This window comes from Taurulus bubalis (assembly GCF_910589615.1).
Source record: "Taurulus bubalis genome assembly, chromosome: 10".
Taxonomy (NCBI): Eukaryota; Metazoa; Chordata; class Actinopteri; order Perciformes; family Cottidae; genus Taurulus; species Taurulus bubalis.
Genome location: NC_136598.1, coordinates 24,845,084 through 24,864,595, shown reverse-complemented (window position 1 = coordinate 24,864,595; position 19,512 = coordinate 24,845,084). Strand labels below are relative to the sequence as shown.

General features: G+C 47.1%; 2 protein-coding genes across 2 annotated transcripts; one reads left to right on the top strand and one right to left on the bottom strand.

Moving 5' to 3' along the window:
• Positions 1–83: 83 nt before the first annotated feature.
• On the bottom strand, positions 84–3,904 carry sgpp2 (sphingosine-1-phosphate phosphatase 2). Its single transcript, XM_079225438.1, has 3 exons — positions 3,725–3,904; positions 2,006–2,095; positions 84–1,516 (listed from the first exon to the last, which is right to left on the bottom strand). Exons 1-3 carry the CDS (start codon positions 3,896–3,898, stop codon positions 965–967), a joined length of 816 nt encoding a protein of 271 aa, XP_079081564.1. The 5' UTR covers positions 3,899–3,904; the 3' UTR covers positions 84–964.
• Positions 3,905–14,263: 10,359 nt separating this feature from the next.
• Positions 14,264–15,028, top strand: rnf228 (ring finger protein 228; the record flags this gene model as incomplete). Its single annotated transcript, XM_079224916.1, has 1 exon — positions 14,264–15,028. The coding sequence occupies one exon, from the start codon at positions 14,264–14,266 to the stop codon at positions 15,026–15,028; it is 765 nt and encodes a 254-aa protein (XP_079081042.1).
• Between the last annotated feature and the right edge of the window lie 4,484 nt (positions 15,029–19,512).

The window sequence follows — 19,512 nt, the reverse complement described above, 5'->3', positions numbered from 1 at the left end:
TGTGTTTTTCTCTGCCTCCCAGGTGGGATCCTCCCTCCTGATGAAGTAAGAGGGAACTTAAATGTCTGTTGTGTTGCAGCCGCTATGCAAACAGTGACGAGACTTTATTTGATCTGGACATCAGTGGCATTAGAATTTATAACATACAGTGGCTTGCAAAAGTATTCATAACCCTTGAACGTTTCCACATTTTGTCACATTACACGCCACAAACATAAATATATTTTATGTGAAAAGACTGTAGCTGTAATTGCAGCAAAAGGCGGTTCCACAAAGTATTGACTCAGGGGGGCTGAATAATTTAGCACACTGCACTTTTCAGTTTTTTATTTGTGAAAAAAAAAATTAATCATGTATAATTTTTTTTCAGTTGGTTTTTCACAAAATTCCAATAAAATATATTTATGTTTGTGGCGTGTAATGTGACAAAATGGAAAGTGGAAACGTTCAAGGGGGTATGAATACTTTTGCAAGCCACTGTACATATATGCAAAAAAAGAGAATACATCCATAAATGCATGCATAGATACACACAAAGTACAAGTGTGTACTCTGGAGATGCACAACAGCCCAGTGAGCGCCGAGGTACCGGCAACTAAGTACGTTGAAAAGACAAGAACACATTTTTATGGAAGCCCGTATCCGCCACACACAAATAAATAAATGAAAAGTCATAATTATGAGATAAAGTCATAATGAGATAGAATTATTTTTATCTCATAATAATGACTTTATCTCATAATTATGACTTTTCATCTCTTTTTTTTTGTGTGTGTGGCGGTAATGGGCTTCCATACATGTGCATCATAAAGATACAAGTTTTTTAACAGTAAAACCAAGAAGTCAGAATGTCTTAAAAATGACTTATTTGCTTTCAGTTACATTGTTCAGTCATTCCCAGCTGGGTTAACGTGTAAAAAAGAACATTTAAATAAATACGAGCTACATTATGCTACGGTGGAGTTCATAGGATCCCCAGGAGAACGAAGACTCTGCTGACTAGCATGGAGTTGACGAGCCCGACCGCCGTGTAGGTGACGAACTTGTACGGCACCTCGATCTCCCGCCGCCTCCTGGCGTTGCCGTCGCCCTCCGGCACGCCGTGCCACGAGTGCAGCGCCCGCAGGCTCAGCGTCTTGGCCGCCTGCCGCGTCGCCAGCAGCGCGGCGGCGCCCACGAGGAAGCGGGCGCCGCCCCGCGCCAGCGCGCCCGGCGTCAGCGCGGGCAAGGCCACGGGCAGCAGCGCCCGCCGCGGCTCGAAGGTGCGCCCCAGCTGCTCGTTCGCCCAGTAGCCCACCGAGGAGCCGGCCCCGGCGCCCAGGATGGTGGTGGTGTCGCCCCGCGTGGTGCTGAAGCCGTCCGGCGGCGCCGGGTACGTGTAGCTGAGGAGGAGCGGCAGCGAGAGCGCCGCGATGGGCGAGACGCGGCTCGTGAGCTGGAGCCGGTCGAAGGCCTCCCAGTACGGGAAGGTGAAGAACAAGATGGCGGCGGAGATCAGGACGCCGCAGAGCACGTCCTGGAGGCAGAATAGTGACGCCACGTTTTTAAAAAAGCAAAAAAGGTAGAAACACTTTATCGATACATGTGTCACGTATGAATTAGTGAGCTTTGGAAGTGATGCTAGGTGGATTTCTGCTAATTTTAGATTGCGCAAGGCAGTTTCCCGCCATTTTTATGCTACGCTAAGCTAACTGTCTGCTGGTTTTAATAGTTTTCGCCAACAAATATTTGAGTGGTGAAAAAGCATATTTTCCAAAATGTTCCAATTTATTTTCTTGTATATTTAGAATATACAAAATAATAATCTTCATTAAATAAATATGCACCTAAACATAACTCATTATACTGTGAAGTCTTGGATCAAAGCCTCAGCCAGACACTGATGAATTATGAATCCTGCGTTAAGCTTGAATGTTTTATGCTGTGTGTTTATATATAATAAGTGTGTGTGTGTGTGTGTGTGTGTGTGTGTGTGTGTAGGAGAGAGAGAGAGAGACTAGCTCACCAGAACCGAGTGCATGCCAGTGTAGAGGCGGCTCAGACACACTAGAGACGACAGCGTCAGTGCGATCAGCAGACCCACCTCGAACTGGAACTGGGACACACACACACACACACACACACACACACACACACACACACACACACACACACACACACACACACACACTCTTACATCACTAATCAGAACTCTGTGAAAGGAAAAACACATTTATCATTCGGTAATAACATTTTCCCTGTTAGCCTGAGATCAAATGGTCGTCTCCTCCTCCGTCTGTCTCTCCATCCTCTCTTCCCTCCCTCTCTTCTACCTCCAGCAGCAGGTTTTCATCCCTCCCTCCTCTCCCTTCCCCTCCATTTCAATAACAGAGAAGAGAGGCCTTGTGTATTCATCCACCTCCCCTCCTGTGCTGCCCTCCCTCCCTCTTTTCTTTCTCCTTTTTTTCTTCCTGTGTCTTTTCCTGTCTTTTGCAGCTGGAAGCCTATTCACTGGTAGTTCATGAAGAGAGGGTTTTATTTTTTCTTCCCTCGGCCACAAAGGACGCCGGGGACAGGAGGGAGGTCACTCCGTGATTGACTGTCGTGACCTCCGACCTGCTCCGGGGGAACCGGGCCCCGCCGCCCCGAGGCTATTCAGGAGCCTCGGTTCGCTGCTCATCTACAGCTGTGCGCCAGCGCTCTTTTCTTTTTCGGGGGGGAACCCTGCAGGAATCTCGAGCCACAGCCGAGAGCTCCACTGTACACGAGGGAGGTCGTTTATCCGACCTTGAGAACGGGGGGAGACGGCGAGTAGTTCCACCAATCAAGCCGTAAACCAGACCGCGGTCCTTCTTTAAAACCCAGCGCGCGATTAAGACCACTGAGGGTTTTATTGACTTTGCAGTAGATTAGGAGGCATGAAGGGAGGGAGGAAGGAGGGAGGAGGGAGGAGACGACGTGGACTGACAGTCATTGACTCGGCCGAGTCCATCAGGAGACCAAACGGCGGCCCGGGTGTGGCTGATGGTGACTGATGGTGACTGCTGGCCCCGCCCCTCCCGGCCCTTTGTCCAACGAGCCCCGTGACGGACAGCCGGGGCCACGCCCCTCCGCCCTCGCTCGGCTCCCGGTGAGCCGGCCCCGCCGTCCAATAGGATCGCTCGGATCGAACCCGGGTTTCACACCGACCGCTCGCTGCCTTCGCTGAACTTCGGTGGTTCATTTAATAGCACGGTTGGCTTTTTTCGATCTACTTAAATGAAAAAAATAGTACAAATTGAGGAACACGTATTTTGCCGTATCGCGTTTAAAATTGCTTTTCGTGTACCGGGTGAACTACATGGTTTTGTACCTGTTTTTATTTAAGTTATATTATAATTTTAAGCCAAATCAGGAGTTTTTTTTTTATTGTTTTTAGCCAACCAACTGGTTTTCTTGGCTTTAAACCTCAACAAGTAGTTTTGTAGCTCGTCTGTTTCAGTTTTGTCTCAATTTCCGACGTCAAACACGCGTTTCTAACAGTTTTTCCCAATGCATAATAATAAATAATGCAGTTTAGTGGTATGAAACGGTCACATGAGGAGGTTGCAACCTTTTCTCTTGGATCAAGATTGGTTTTGACATTGTCCCGTCCGCTTTGATTCCCTCCCTTTCAACTGCGCGTCATAGATGTGTTGCACGTTAGCCAATAGCCTAGCGACACCGTACCGATGTACATCACCTTCAGTGGCTTTGCTCCGCTCACCTGGATCCTGGACGGAGCGCTCAGCAGCACCGTGAAGGAGATGGCGGTGGCGGCCATGGCGTGGGTGGAGGGAAGCCCGTACTCGGCGTCGACGCGCGTCTCCAGCTTGACCACAGGGGGCGACAGAGGGCGAGGCAGCTTCAGCACGTCCTTCATCACCTGGCCGACGTACATCACCAACTGAGAGGAGAGAGGACGAGTCTTTTATATTCTTCTTTTCATACGTTACATTCATGTTAATGTCATTTTAAAGGGAAATGTAAGTAACTCACTATGTGTTTTGACTTTGGAAAATGTTTGTCAATCAATTGTGTTGTTTTTGTCATGTTTTTTGTCTCCCGTGAGCAACATGTATCTGGTTTCCTATTTTGAGATACGGTGCTTTTATTTTGAAGGCGCCAAACGGAGTATAGTGCTCAGTTTAATGTCTAAAGCTACGTCTACACGGTCAATTTTGAATACAAATTGGATAAATAAACGGTATGAGCACTCCCCCGAAGAGGCACAAGGTTAGTTTAAGTTGGAATAAATGTAATAACTGTATGTTTTAAGGTAGTTAGCATACGTGCATGCTATCAATGCTAGAGGAGAAAGCTAACAATTATCGTTTTGTGTGCCTTACACAGCTCTTACATTGGTTCTGGATGAATAAAACACATTTAAAATCTTGATACAAAATTCCTTAAAAAATAATAATAATAAAGAAATCTGAAATCACACACAAAATATTGATGAGTTTTTAAAATTACTTTCAAATAAATCCATACTTGGCTGTTTAAATATTACTTTACCTATGGTTTCATTTAACTTTCTTCTTATTTAAGCAGATTAAACGGAACATTTTAGACTGTGTTGTTGGTTTGAAAGCATAAATATATTAATCTTCTATACGCGACATGAATAAGTCGACTGCATCATTACAATGAAATGGCAGAAAGGACAATAAGGACTGCAGTGTGCAGAAATTAGAGATGAAGGAGGAGGAGGATGATCAAATAATGAGGGGAAGCAAAATCCCGATAAGGCTCTGCTCTAAAAGTTACCACACAGTCCTATAAATAAGTAATCACCATTCCCACTCCAAAAAAAAAAAAAAAAAAAACACTGCAGGAGTGGAGACCCGGCCCGGGTGTGAAGTGCAGACGCTGCAGTCGTACAGAAACCAAATCTATTGTAAGGAACTGGGAATTGAAGAAGGGCAGCTTTTGCTGACGCAGCGTCTTCAGCTGGGGGGGGGGGGGGGGGGGGGGGTCAGACAGAGGGCTGCTGCCAGAATGACACTGTGAAAGGTGTGTGTGTGTGTGTGTGTGTGTGCGCCAAATGTGCAGCCTATTCTCTTTCATGAGCTCCCCAGCGGCCCTCGGAGGGTCGGCCTGCGCCGGCTCCGGCTCTATTTAAAGCTCTGCCTTGTATATTTAATGAACGGCTGTCTCAGCGAAGGAGCAGAGGAGCAGCGAGCGGGACGCTAATGTGTGTGTTTAAGGGGAGAGAATGGAGAGCTTGTTATTACCGCCTCCACAGGACACGCTTGTTACCATGGCAAATGAGCAAGGCACACAGACGGAGACGGAGAGGATGGAGCGCAAGAAATATGTGAACGCCAGAACGTTACTCTCTCTTTTCCCCTCCAAACTGTGGGTATTAATAGAGTGGAGGCCGAGGTTTTAGGAACAAATCTCTGCAGGGATCCGCTCCCATTCAGAGACAGTCCAGATATTGGGCGATAAAACCGGCCTCCAAGTCGGTGTTTCAGCTATTTTGAAACCACGAGTTCGGCGTTTCGGTCGTCGCCATCTTGGATTGGGTCCGTTGGATCTTTGCGGCCGACGAACAGACGGAAGTGACCGTATTTGGAATGCGGTTGAGTGACAGAGACGCCCGTATACCTGTCAATCACCTTAAAGCGCACAATGCTTTATGGTCTGTTTGACTCTAAATGAGCATAATCTACTAAATGAACATCATGCTGTATTGAAGAAGACTTGAAACTAGAGATTGAGACATAAACTCATGTTTACAATGTTAACTGAGGGAATAAATCAGTGCTCATTGACTTCTATACAACCAGACTTCTTTATGCACCCGGAGGAGTCGCCCCCCTGCCGGTCAGGAGAAAGGAAGCAAGTTTTAGGACACTTCCTCATCGGCTTCACTCGGCAGAGCCGGAGGTCGCCGTCTGGCTCTTCCACGCCACACGAGGAGAAGACATGTCCTCTACGGGCCTGGCTTTGCGTCACGTCTTCCCCAAACTGCCTGACAGGTCGCTGGATGCTGTGGCGCTCTGTCGCTTTCTTAACTTTAGAAGCTACTTTAAAAGCTACTGCTAGCATAGCTTTTGGTCCCCCCCCCGCCTTCAGCGTTTGTGCTAAGCTAATAGCTTCCAGTCTCTAGCTCCATACGTGGAATGTAGCGCCCTCAAAAGTATATATTAGCGAGTATCCACATATTTTTCGATGGTTGAGAAAGAAGAACGCTCAATAAACACACGACTAAGAGAGAGGATGAGATTAAACCTCCCAACAATCCTGTTTTACTAAATGCTAAATGGTAATTTTTCCGTCTTTTCTTGTCCTTTGGACGTACATTCATTACGAAGTTTATTATTACAAATGTTTGCACTCGATCGCTTTCTTAACTCCCGTTAAAACCCACGAATTAGCATTTTGACATGATGGTTTGTGTACAGATTTAGCAAACAAAGTGCTAACTAGTGAGCTTTAAAAGCTACTGCTAGCATAGCTTTTGGACTTCCCCCTTGCCTTCAGCGTTTGTGCTAAGCTAAGCTAATAGCTTCCGGTCTCTAGCTCAATACGTGGAATGTCGCGTCCTCAAAAGTATAAAGTAACGAGTGTCCACGTATAGAAAGAAGAACGCTCAATAAACACACGACTAAGAGAGAGAATGAGATTAAACCGCCCAACAATCCTGTTATATCAAATGCTAAATGGTCATTTTTCCATCTTTTCTTGTCCTTTGGACGTGCATTTATTACAAAGTTTATTAATACAAACGTTTGCATCTGCACACGTGCAGCAGACAGGAGGAGCGGCACCACGGAGAGGACAATAAACAGAGGAGCCGGTGGCTCGTCTGACCCCATGCATCACACAACAAGCCGCACTGTGTGCCTCCGCACAAGGAATCTGCCTCCCAGTTCAAGTGCTCGCATGATATGATACCCCCACACACACACACACACACACACACACACACACACACACACACACACACACACACAATCAACACAAACATTACATTCAACTGGCTCATGAGCCGGCGTCTCATTGGCGTCTTTGTGCGAGTCACATCAAACGGACTGACCCAGGGACAGTCTGGTCACGAAGAGGGAAGAGTTAAAGACAGGTCAACACACACACACACACACACACACACACACACACGGAGAGAGAGAGTTGTGCTTAAATGTGTGTTTCCTCGTGAATAAGTGTATTGCTTGAGGCCGCCATTGCAGCTTTGGACTTTGATCTGTCAACGTGTGTGTGTGTGTGTGTGTGTGTGTGTGTGTGTGTGTGTTAAAGGCGGGTCACCGTTTGTGTGGAGAAAACCCACAAGATGTTTGTTCTGTGCCACGGCAACATGATTGATGGCTGATGTGGTTTCTGGTTCATCCTCCTGATAGGAGTGCTGAGGTACCGGTAACTTAAGTTGTGTGCATAAAATGACGTTGAAGAGAATATGTTGTGTGGTCTTGACTCTTTTTCCCGGTGGGACCGTAAACAAACCGGCCATCGCAACGGTGTTCACTCAGACTGTCGGTTCAGACCAAGAAGATTCAGTTTGAATGTATTTCAATGAGCCAGACGTGGCCATCGAACATGTCTGGGCGTTTGGCAAGAAGAACTCGTCACAGGCTGATGCTAACGTCTTCATGCTAACGTCTTCATGCTAACATGTCCACAGTAATAAACATCAGGTCCACCATTTAATTTGCTCAATACTTTGGTTTATGACCATGCTGTAGTTTGTGCTAAATGCTGGATAGCAAATGTTAGCATATGTTAGCACGCCAACATGCTAAACAAAAGGTAGTAAACGTCCTGCAACAAAGAAGCACGCGGCTAATTATTGTGCAGAATGACATCATCACACCATCAGGTGCGATTCTTTTTTGTTCTACTATAGCAAGGGCCCGCTCCTCCCTACTCTGCTTCCGATTGGCTAGCACTCGTTTCCATTGGGTTGGTTGGGTTTCAGGCATGAGGAGTGAGGCTAGTAGGGCGAGACGTCAATGTTAGCATCGTGATTAGTTAAAAACTAATATAATCTTTATATAAATGACTCTATATATGAAGTCCTCCCCATCAGGTCACAACATGAATTTTTGTTCCGCTCATTTTCCACGGACACATGTCGGTATTGTGGCGGTGCAGCGGTGACCTTCCTCCTGGCTAAACGACGGGCCGCGGTCACGCTGTCATGTGACAAAGTCTTTTTATTCACACACGGACAGATTCTGACCGCCGGCCTTCGTCACCACCACCATCATCATCATCATCATCGCGCCGATGGCTGATCCAGTTTTGTCTTCTGGGAATAAAGTGAGCGCCGTTTCTTTTTTCTCTAAACATTCCTCTGCCGCCCGCGTCACACTTCCCTGAGATGCTTTTTGATATTCCAAACAGGAAGGAGCACGATCTGCATAACACCATAATGCAAATTCATGAGCATATGGTCAATGACAGCGACCAAAGTCACCCTGCAAGTAGCAAGTAGAGGCAAGGGAGAGTAGTGAAGGACACAAGGAGGGGGGCAGTTGTCCCTCACTGTAACTATAATTGTGTCTACTGCGGGTTATAAGCGAGGGACCGCTGTATATAATGTTTGTAGGTAAATGACCTGCGATGTGAGGGCTCATGCATACATACAAGTCTTTAATTTGCATGGGTGCACTTCCGATGTTGCCGTGAGTCGCCATTTTTTGTTTTTTTGCGTGTGAGACAGAGACGGGAAAGAAAGAAAGAAAGAAAGAAAGAAAGAAAGAAAGAAAGACAGACAGAGAAGCGCTCGGCGCTCCGTGAAGCCTCAGATAGATCCAGCAGCACAAAGGCAGGGAGCTGGTAGATGCACCCTGAGGGCTGGAGACCAAATGTTCAGTCCAGAGAGAGAGAGGGAGGGAGAGAGAGAGAGAGGGAGAGAGAGAGAGAGAGAGAGAGAGAGAGAGAGAGAGAGAGGGAGAGGGAAGGAGAGAGAGAGGGAGAGAGAGAGAGAGAGGGAGAGGGAAGGAGAGAGAGAGAGAGGGAGAGGGAAGGAGAGCGAGAGAGAGAGAGGTAGAGAGAGGTAGAGAGAGAGAGGGAGAGAGAGAGAGAGAGAGAGAGAGAGAGGGAAGGAGAGAGAGGGAGAGGGAAGGAGAGCGAGAGAGAGAGGTAGAGAGAGGTAGAGAGAGAGAGAGAGGTAGAGAGAGAGAGGGAAGGAGAGAGAGAGAGTGGTAGAGAGAGAGGGAAGGAGAGAGAGAAGGAGAGGGAAGGAGAGAGAGGGAGAGAGAGAGAGAGAGGGGGAGAGAGAGAGGGCGAGAGAGAGAGAGGTAGAGAGAGAGAGAGTGGTAGAGAGAGAGAGAGAGAGTAAGTGGTACAGAGAGAGGGAGAGAGAGAGAGAGAGTGGGAGAGAGAGAGGGAGAGAGACAGAGAGGGAGAGGGTAGGAGAGAGAGAGAGAGAGAGAGAGGGCGAGAGAGAGAGAGGTAGAGAGAGAGAGAGAGAGAGAGAGAGAGTGGGAGAGAGAGAGGGAGAGAGACAGAGAGGGAGAGGGTAGGAGAGAGAGAGAGAGAGAGAGAGAGAGGGCGAGAGAGAGAGAGGTAGAGAGAGAGAGAGTGGTAGAGAGAGAGAGAGAGTGAGTGGTACAGAGAGAGGGAGAGAGGGAGAGGGTAGGAGAGAGAGAGAGAGAGGGAGAGAGAGAGGTAGAGAGAGAGGGAGAGAGAGATAGAGAGTGGGAGAGAGAGCGAGGGCGAGAGTGGGAGAGAGAGAGAGAGGGAGAGAGAGATAGAGAGTGGGAGAGAGAGCGAGGGCGAGAGTGGGAGAGAGAGAGAGAGGGCGAGAGAGAAAGAGAGAAAGAGAGAGGGAGAGAGAGAAAGAGAGCGGGAAAGAGAGAGGGCGAGTGGTAGAGAGAGAGGGCGGGAAAGAGAGAGGGACAGAGGGAGAGAAAGAGTGGAATAGAGAGAGGGCGAGAGAGAAAGAGAGAGAGAGAGAGAGATGAGGCGATAAAACACTCTGCTGGTAGACGAGAGGGAGGAGACACAAGAGAGAAGCTGGTAATGTCTAACTAGAGGGAGTTTAGGAGGCTAAAGGCAGGGCGTTTGAGCGAGTGTGCGTGTGTGTGTGTGTGTGTGTGTGTGTGTGTGTGTGTGTGTGTGTGTGTGTGTGTGTGTGTGTGTGTGTGTGTGTGTGCGCGCGCAGTTTAAAGAGCAGTTCAAACGGGGGCCTGGTGAAGCCAGGATGCCAGAAGAATAGTGTCTCTTCCCCTCGGAGGCAAACGAGGGGGTTCAGACACAGGGCACCCAGCGCTGGAGGCGGAGGACACAAAGGGCACCAACAACACACACACTGCCCATCACACACAGGGCAGGAGAGTGTGTGTCGGGACGATTGTGCGTCTCTGAAGTGTCAAGGCGTTTGGCGGGTTTTCAGCCCGTCGTGTCGGATTCTGTCAGTAAACATCTCCAATAAAAGATTAAAAAGAGAGAGTTTCTCCCCACTAATGTGGTCCCCCTGTGTGTGTGTGTGTGTGTGTGTGTGTGTGTGTGTGTGACCTCTCTCGCCGTGTCAAGGGCCCCGGTGACCCCGACAGGCCTGGGGGACATATGTTGAACATGGTGGTGTCAGAGACAGGTCACTGGAAAGAGGGGATGAAAGGAGGTTGAAAGGTGAAGAGAGGGAGATGAAGAGCAGAGAGGGAGAAGAGAGGTGGCATTGTGGGGACGGATGGACATCGGTTCATCGCCCCCCGGGCCGCGTGACTCACGGTCCACATGTTGACGAGGCGGCGGCACAGGAACGGGTCCAGGCTCCAGTGGACGCAGGGCAGGCAGGTGATGTAGAACGCCTCGTGCCCGAGGCCGGCCGACAGCAGGAAGAGGAAGTGCAGAGGCCAGTTCCTCACCTCGTAGCGAGGGCGGCCGCCGGCCTGCAGGGGGGGGGGGGGGGGGGGGTAAAAACACATCCCACCTCGTTTTAGAATAGAACCATCGTGATTTGGGGGCAAACACAGAGATATAATAATGATTTAAACTGGTTTTCAAATCTAAAAAAGTGGGATTTCCCGCCTTTTATGTTGAGTTTTTTTGTGCATGATCGCCAGAGAGTTGGGATACTTAATTTCTGTCATATGAAGATATGATATTTGAGTTATAGGACAAGCATTTTGGATATTCTTCTGGAATGAGGCCCCCGGTTCATAAACCTGGCTGGTGTCGGATCAGATTACGTCTATCGGCAAACAGTGCAGCCACACCCAGACGTTGGGTCTGCACCTTCTTTTTCTTTACATCATATTTTCATAATTCATACCAGCCAGCAGTTTCAGAATCTGCTGCATTCCTCTTCTCAAATGATTAAAGTATCACACATTAGTGTCACACTTCCACAAAGCTTATGTTCCTCCCAAGGGTCAGACATCGACGCAGCAGAGGCCCAGACCTGTAGCCTCCAGTAGGCATCAAGTTCCAACCATGCGGGGTCCTAAATGTCCCACAATGCAATGCATCGGCATCTTTACATCTGACCCCCCCCCTTGCCTCGTAAATGCGTTCAAAGCCCAAGACGTCCTGATATGTACCCGTAGCTTCCAAGCCCAACCCGAGATAACCCTGATGACATCATCAGTCATAAAAGACATTAAACATCTTTTTTAAGGAGTAAACTGCAAGAGTGTCATAGAACAACTCCTCCATCCATTTATATTTTACGTCATTTTAAATGAATGAATTAGACTTTTTGTATATTCATAATACAACAATCCCCAAGCTGAAGGAGCTCCGATGTACTGCACATTAATAAGCAATGTGTAACATATAAACACTCTTGTGTTCCGCTCCTCTTCCTCTCTCCTCTTCCTCTCCCACGCGCCTTGGCACCGGGCCGGTGAGGATCTCGCGGCTGACCCAGACAAACCAGACCAGCCAGTTTCATTTGGTTTGCAAATCCTTTAAACAGGGCGAGTGAACCTGTTTGCACGTGCAGCTTTTTACTTCCTACAACCCAAATGCTTCCTTTAAATTAACCTCACGCTGAGGGAATCACATCTAAATCGGCCTGATGGATAAATAGTTTGAATTAAAATCCCGTTTTCAGGTTGAAAGGCACTAAGAAGACCAACTTGTCTCAGACTTACACTGTCGGAACATCCGCTCTCCTCATAGTTAGAGTTCGCGTTCTTGTCCCGGGGGTCCGGTCTTCCCTCCCCCGGGGGTCCAACACGTGGCCCGCGGGTCCTCCGCGCGTCTTCTATGAGGACGAGTCCGCATCTCCTCTGGAACCGGGCCACGAGCTCCGAGTCGTGGAGGTAAGCCAGGTGCTGCAGCATGGCAGGTGCAGGGAGAGGTGCTGTCTGGGGGCGGGGCCGGGGGCGGGGCTTCAGAGCGCCAGGTGCGGATGTTATGCGTGATGCAGGTGTGTGGGGGCGGGGCTACAGCGAACAGTGACCTTTATCCAGAGGATGGGTCAGCCGTTATCACAGAGCACACAGCAGCCAGGAGGCAGATTTATTGCTTTATCGATATTCATAACACACATATAATAAATAAGTAAAGTAAAGTAAAGTAGTAAGTAAATAAATAACTATAATAAATAAGTCTGTATTATAGCAGCAGTCAGACATGAGTCTAAAAGAGGACGGAGTGATTGTTTATCATGAGACATTTCATTAAAATATTGCATATGGTCAGATATAATATAATAGAACATGCAACTGACCACAAAGAGCCAAAGAAGAGAGTTTATAGTGCAACAGGTGAGTCTGCGTGTACAACTTTTGCAGTGCATTGTGGTAACATAGGACGGATCATTAAAAGATGATTCTCAGTCATCATCATCATCTTCATCACCGGCAGCTAATGAGGCTTTAAAATTGGACGTTGAAGGCTGCGTCGCTCCATGTTCATATATATATATATCTATATATTTATATATGAGAATGATTCACTGATCCCCTCCCAGATATCAGCCGAAGGTCATGCTAGTTTCTTGGGGTCCGTGAGGCTCAATGTGCGTCTACAAAGGGGTCAACGTGGGCGACCTCTTTATTTGAGAGCTTTAGTCCCATCCAGCTTTAGTGCCATAAGAGCATAAAGTCATAGTTTCACACTTTAAGGAGAAGATCAGCTCAATGTTGGGGTTATGTCATGTGTAGAAAAGGCTTTTAGGGAAAGAAGCAATGGCATTTGTATTTTTTTAAGCCCAATTTTTTGTTAAAATTACATTTTCTCCAACCCATAGAGCTCCATAATGAGACGCCTGGAGTCGATGATTCTTCACATGATTTATTAAACTCTTCAGTCCATCCATCAAACTCACTTCCCTTTTTTCCTTTTTAATGAATTGAGTAATATAACTGTCATTGTTCCACTATTGCAATGTGAGACGGTGCTGCATAAGCAATATTAACCTGGAGCATAAACATGTGTGGAATGTGAGTACAGTAGTTAAGGTTGACTTTACTGGAGGCTGTTTTCTTTTCATGAGACTTTCTACTGCAGTCAGAGGGAAAATATACTGTTTTAACTCACTGTGTTTATTTGACTGCTGTCGTTTATGCTTTTCTTATTGTATGAAATGACCCGACAGTGTATCACGGTAATGCATCCGTATAATATATCAATATATTGAGACAGAAACAACTCTGAATGGGGCCATTTGACATACATTTGGCTTCTGACAATGAATCTTTTCATTGCACAAATAGGAAAAAATACGTATTTCGTGCCTGAATACAAACAATATTTCCTTATTAGTCGGATAATAATGAATGCTGGATTTCACCTGCATGCTCACTGGTCTGTTAGTGAACATTAAAGCCTCTCAACAGACCCGTCTTTAGACCGGAAACGGAGAATCGACGCCACCGTTTGACCAAATTAGCGCATCCTGCGCGCAACTGCGTAAAACCGCACAACAACAACAACAACAACAACAACAACACTCTCTCTTTAAGGGGATTTTCAGGACACATCGTCATCATCACCACCACCACCACCATCATCATCATTCTCTCTCTCTTTGTGGGATGCTCGGAGTCACCACCATTACATCATCTATTCCCACACAGCAGAGCCGCGGCTGAGAGCTTTTCTTTCCTTTTTTCTTTCTCACATTCAACCGGGATCCCGGCAGCTCTCTATTATTACAGCACGCGGGGGAGGGTAATAAATAAATATATATATAAATATAAAATACAACATCTACATCCACAATGTCTGCGGGGATGTTCTCGCTTCAATGAGCGGCGAGCAGCGGAGGAGGAGAGGAGGAGAGACGTGCACCGTCATCAGCATCTGTCCGCCCGCTGCCCTTTGTGTTCGCCGGAGAGCGTGAATGGCGAGAGATGACATGGCAGAGGTGGACCTGGACCGGGACCGGGACCTGGACCTGGACCCGGTCCCCTACGAGGAGTACGAGTGCAAGATCTGCTACAACTACTTCGACCTGGACCGCCGCGCGCCCAAGATCCTCGAGTGCCTGCACACCTTCTGCGAGGAGTGCCTGAACACGCTCCATCTGCGCGAGGAGCGGCCGTGGCGCATCAGCTGCCCGGTCTGCCGCCACCGGACCCCGGTGCCGGACTACCGGATACAGAACCTGCCCAACAACACCAAGGTGACGGAGGACTTCCCGCTGTACATGGACTCGGACCCGCTGCCCCAGGACGCGCTGCCGCCGCACCCTCCCCCGCTGCACCCGGCGCTCGTCGCCCTGCGCCGCGAGGAGGCGTCGGGGACGTCCGGCGCCAGCAGCCAGGCGACGCCGCCGTCGACCACCGTGTCCACCGCCACCACCCTGTCCCAGGACTCGGTGCGCTACGACAGCTGCCAGAGCTGCAAGCGGGTGGCGCTGACCACCGGCTGCGTGTGCGTCATCTTCTCCTTCCTGTCCATGCTGGTGCTGCTCTTCATGGGCCTGATCTTCGTGCACAGCCACAGCATCCCTCCGTCGCCGGCGGGACCCATCTGCCTGTCGGTGGCCAGCATCCTGGCCATGTTCTCGGTGGTGGTCACGTGGCTCATCTGCTGGCTCAAGTACAGACCGGACCACGAGACGGGCCGCTCGTCCGCCACCGGCAACTTCCGGAGGAACGCCTGATGGAGGCGATGGGCCGGATGTGGACTCTGGATGGAGGCAATGGGCCGGATGTGGACTCTGGATGGAGGCGATGAGGATTCTCCCGCTCCCTTTTCCCTTTTCTAGGAATAAAGTCTCGTCCAAAAATGGCCTTTTCTCTCATATAGCAAGCACCCAGAAGGCCTTTGTGTTGTGTGGAGCACTCTAGGCCGATGTGACCCTTGATAATCTTGTCCTTTTTTGCAGGCCCAGCTGACCAGTGAACTTTGACCCCCTGGTGTTGGCTGTATGACTGAATGTGACGCTCATCCTTTGTCCCCGCCCCCTTTTTTTTCCTGCTATACATGATATGCATCTCTAAGCCACTCACTGTCCATGAGGATCCACTCCTATATATGTATCTCAACCGAGCACTAATGTCCTGTACAGATATGTAACACTGTTCACCTGGCGCTCGTGCTTCCAGAAGCCTCCAAAGTGTCGCTCCGTAACCAGGAAGTGGTGTGAAGAAAAGCCGGCGGAGAGCGGTGGCTGGATACGGGTGTCGTCCATCTTTCTTGACCTTTGTTGCTGGAACTCTCCCCAAAAATGGACGCCGCCATTTCCTGTTCTCTCACCGCGGACACATGCGCCTCTTCCAGGCCTTTTAGTTTGACTTCCTCCAAAAGGGATGTGACTTTTAAACCGTGTTTGGCTCCTTGTCGTCGTGCATGTTAGTTTCCTGAAAGGTCGCGGCTTTTTTTTAGATGTATTTCTACTTCTTTTCTTTTTGTATCAACCGGAGGGACGTCGTGTCTCCTGACTCGTGTGCCTCACCTTTTGTCGCTGAACTAACGTTTAAAAAACGAAACACTTCACTGTAGTGATGACCAGGAGTTTGGGTCCAGGCCGGGGTTTCCTCTTCCTGTCACGTCAGGCTGAAAACGGGGTTTCCAACCACGGGGCTGCCTCTCAAACCGACACCTTTCTTCTTCTTCTTCTTTATTTTGTACACTTTGCATCTGACTTTAAAGAGAGAGGTCAGAATAGATGGCATGAGCTAAGCCCCGCCTCCTCCTCCCTCAAGGTACCCGCTGTCCTGGCCAGGGCCAGGCGTGGTGCACAACTTGCAGGGATGGAGTCGTAACTCCATCTAAAAGCCCCACGGGATTCATGGCTGTGATGAGAAAGAGCCAGAGAGATATGTGTGTTTGTGTTATTTCAGTACCAAACGTATACCTTGTTTTCCTTCCCCTCTTTTTCCAGAAACACTTAAAACCAACACATCAAAACAGGCTCAACTTAAAGGCCCGTTAGTGCCGAAACTTATTTTTCTCATCAAGTGTGTGTGTGTGTGTGTGTGTGTGTTAATCGTTGCTACAATCTATTTATTTATTATTCTTGACCACGGCGAGACAAGTGGTTCCATCCTTTGTTGAACCAGTGTGAGTTACGCTCCTGTGTTGGTTTCTGGGTTGCATCACCTGTTGCCCTCGCACGCCTCACTGCATGGGGGGAAACAACAACAACAACAACAACAACAACAACAACAACGATTCAACGTGACTTTTAACTCCAATCTGATTCCCCCGCTCGCGTCAATCATCCCCCTCCATCTTCTAGATGATGCACTTTGGCCCTCGTCTGTGGGGGAAATGCACCTTTTTGTTCAATGTGAAGCGTATTGTATTTATTTCAGAGGTTTTTAATGAGAATCTGTGGTTGTTGTGGATGTACCAAAAAGTGTTTGCACAGACAAATGTTCCTTATGTGCTGTTTTACATACGTGACAACGGGAAAAAAACACATTTCAGAAATAAAGGAATTCGTGGAATATCCGGTTTTGCGTCCATCCTTTGTTTTGTGTTTTCAAATCACGCTCAGTCTTATGTAACGACGGAAGCTGTAAACAAGTCCATCACAAGTGGAATGGGAGTCACGTGTTAAATATCAGAGCAGCCTGGCGTCTGTCTGCAGGCTCAAAGACCAAATGTGCCCCCTACTGGCAGACAGAGGATACTACATGCTGCCAATAATACTAATAATACAAATACAAACACTTGATTGCAGCTCCAGGTGTGTAAACTTCTGGTGGCTGCAACTTGATTAAAAGTCAATGCATTTATTTTTCTCAATATGTTAATATGGCAGTTATTGACTTCTTTATGAATGAAGTCATTCAGCCCTAAAGCAATAGAATAGATAGAAAATCACCTTCTTATACAGGATACTTTATCACTCAGAGTATCAGAGTTATTAGTTTGTCTTGTTTCTCTAAGCAACTTGTTCAGTTTGGAGTAAAAACACAAACAGCTGTTTCAGAAAAACTGCATTTAAACTACAACCGGAGACGATGAATCACATTCTAACTACAATAAATACATTTATAGCCTATTTTAAGAAGCATAAGCAATATTAATATAACATAAACATGTGTGGAATGCTCCAGGTTTGAGGTACTTTATTCACTTGTTTTCTTTTCATGAGACTTTCCACTCAGAGGAAAAATACACTTTTTTAAACTCACTGTATTTATTTAACTGCTCTCATTTATTCTTTTCTCATCAAGGTTGTACACACACCACGATGACTTTTTAAATTGTATTAAATTACCCAACAGTGTATATCACGTTAAAGAACATGAAGTAATATTGCAATAATAGCTCAATTTAATTAGAGAAAAACAACTTCTCTGAAGTATAATGAATACTTTTACTTGTACATTTGGCTTCTGATTCGTATGTCAATGCATGGCGGTGATCGAGTATCTTTTCATTCAAGTAAAAATATTAAAAATACTTCTTTCATGCCTGAATATAAACAATATTAACGTATTAGTCAGATAATAATTAATGCTGGAAGCCCATTTGAAGATCCTGTAAGTCATAATTATGACTTAATATCTCATATCTTCCATCTATTAGTAAATCTGAAAGTGTTTAAATAACCAAGTGGTCACCCTCCTCTGACTCACCACGAGTCCGTCCATAAATAATGACGTCACCGACAGCCCTTCATCTTCATCAGTGTGAATCATCCCCGTAATGAGGTGCAACTTTAACTAATTGAGGCGACAACTGCGCGTCTGTGTGTCTCCCGCGCGCACGAGCACGAGCACGTGACGCAACTCATTTATTTCTCATCAAGGCAGATTCCTGACTTTGAGTTTCATCCTCCGGTAATGGATTGGACACGCGGATCCAGTGTCGCCTCTCCAGAAAAAGGGAGGGCCGAGGTATGCGCATCATCATCATCATCATCATCATCATCATCATCATCATCATCATCATCATCATCTCTGCTTTCCATTTGCCCCTCTGTTTCTTTTTTGGGGGGGGGTTTCTTAGCTGTAATATCACATTTCAAATGAGATCAACTCCCACGTCGTCACGTGGAGACTTCTGGTTTCAGTTTGATAAACAAAACAAACATTGCTCTGACGTCACTAGAGTTGCTCTTTTTTTATTCTGATATCTGAAGCACGTGCTCACAGAGGCCCGTGATCCCTATCTTCTTATCTGGTTTCTGACTAATGTAAAAACACAGAAACTAACTGGATGTTCCTCTTTTTCCTCCTCTCGTGTGACGACAACCTGCGGGATTTCACTCATTTCCACGCGTGAAGTAGATCACAATCTCCCGCGTGAGGATAATGACTTACCCCCCCTTTAGCAGGTGAGAGAACCACCGCCTCCCCCCCGTCGGGACCCGCTTATTTTAAACCCAGCGTCCACCTATTGACAGCAAAGTCAACATTTGAAGTGCGTTTTTTTTGTTTCCTTCTTCTTCCAAAGCGACTAAAAAGAGGCGAATGTTAATTGAAACCTACTTAACCTGTGGGAGACCTCCTTCCTCACGGGGATCCGGATGAAAGGCCCGGTCAGGTGCTGGGGGGCTTTTCAGCTGCAGGAGTCACACAAAGGTTAGGAGGCCGAAAACACATATTTCCAACGGAATATATATTTATCCTCTCCAAACCTCCACCAAGCCTGCTGCTGATATATATATATATATATATATATATATATATATATATATATATATATATATATATATATATATATATATATATATATATATATATATATATATATATATGCGTCATTGATTGCCTATAATAAAGGTAAAACAACCCCAACCCCCACCTGTTCCACTTGAGGAAGGGTCACGTGCTGCTGCTGCTCGGCCAGGACTCCGAAATCAAGAATCACATTGAAAAAAATTATGATATTTGAATTATTCTAGACAATAAAAACCTGTGCGGAGACTTTAATTAAAGGACTTTAACGGTGGAATAGTGAAGGACGGAGGAGCCATGACTGGACTTTAAAAGGAACAACTTATATATTTTGGAAGGGCGGTGACATTATTGATTATTAAAGATTTCGGGAAATAAAATAAAATAAATACAGCGTCACTGAGCTCCAGACTGCTTTACGGCCCTTGGCGTCGCGTCCTGCTGCGGCGCGCGACCCCCATTCAGGCCGCTCTCAGGCGGCTGCAGCGCTCGGTCTGACCCCACAATA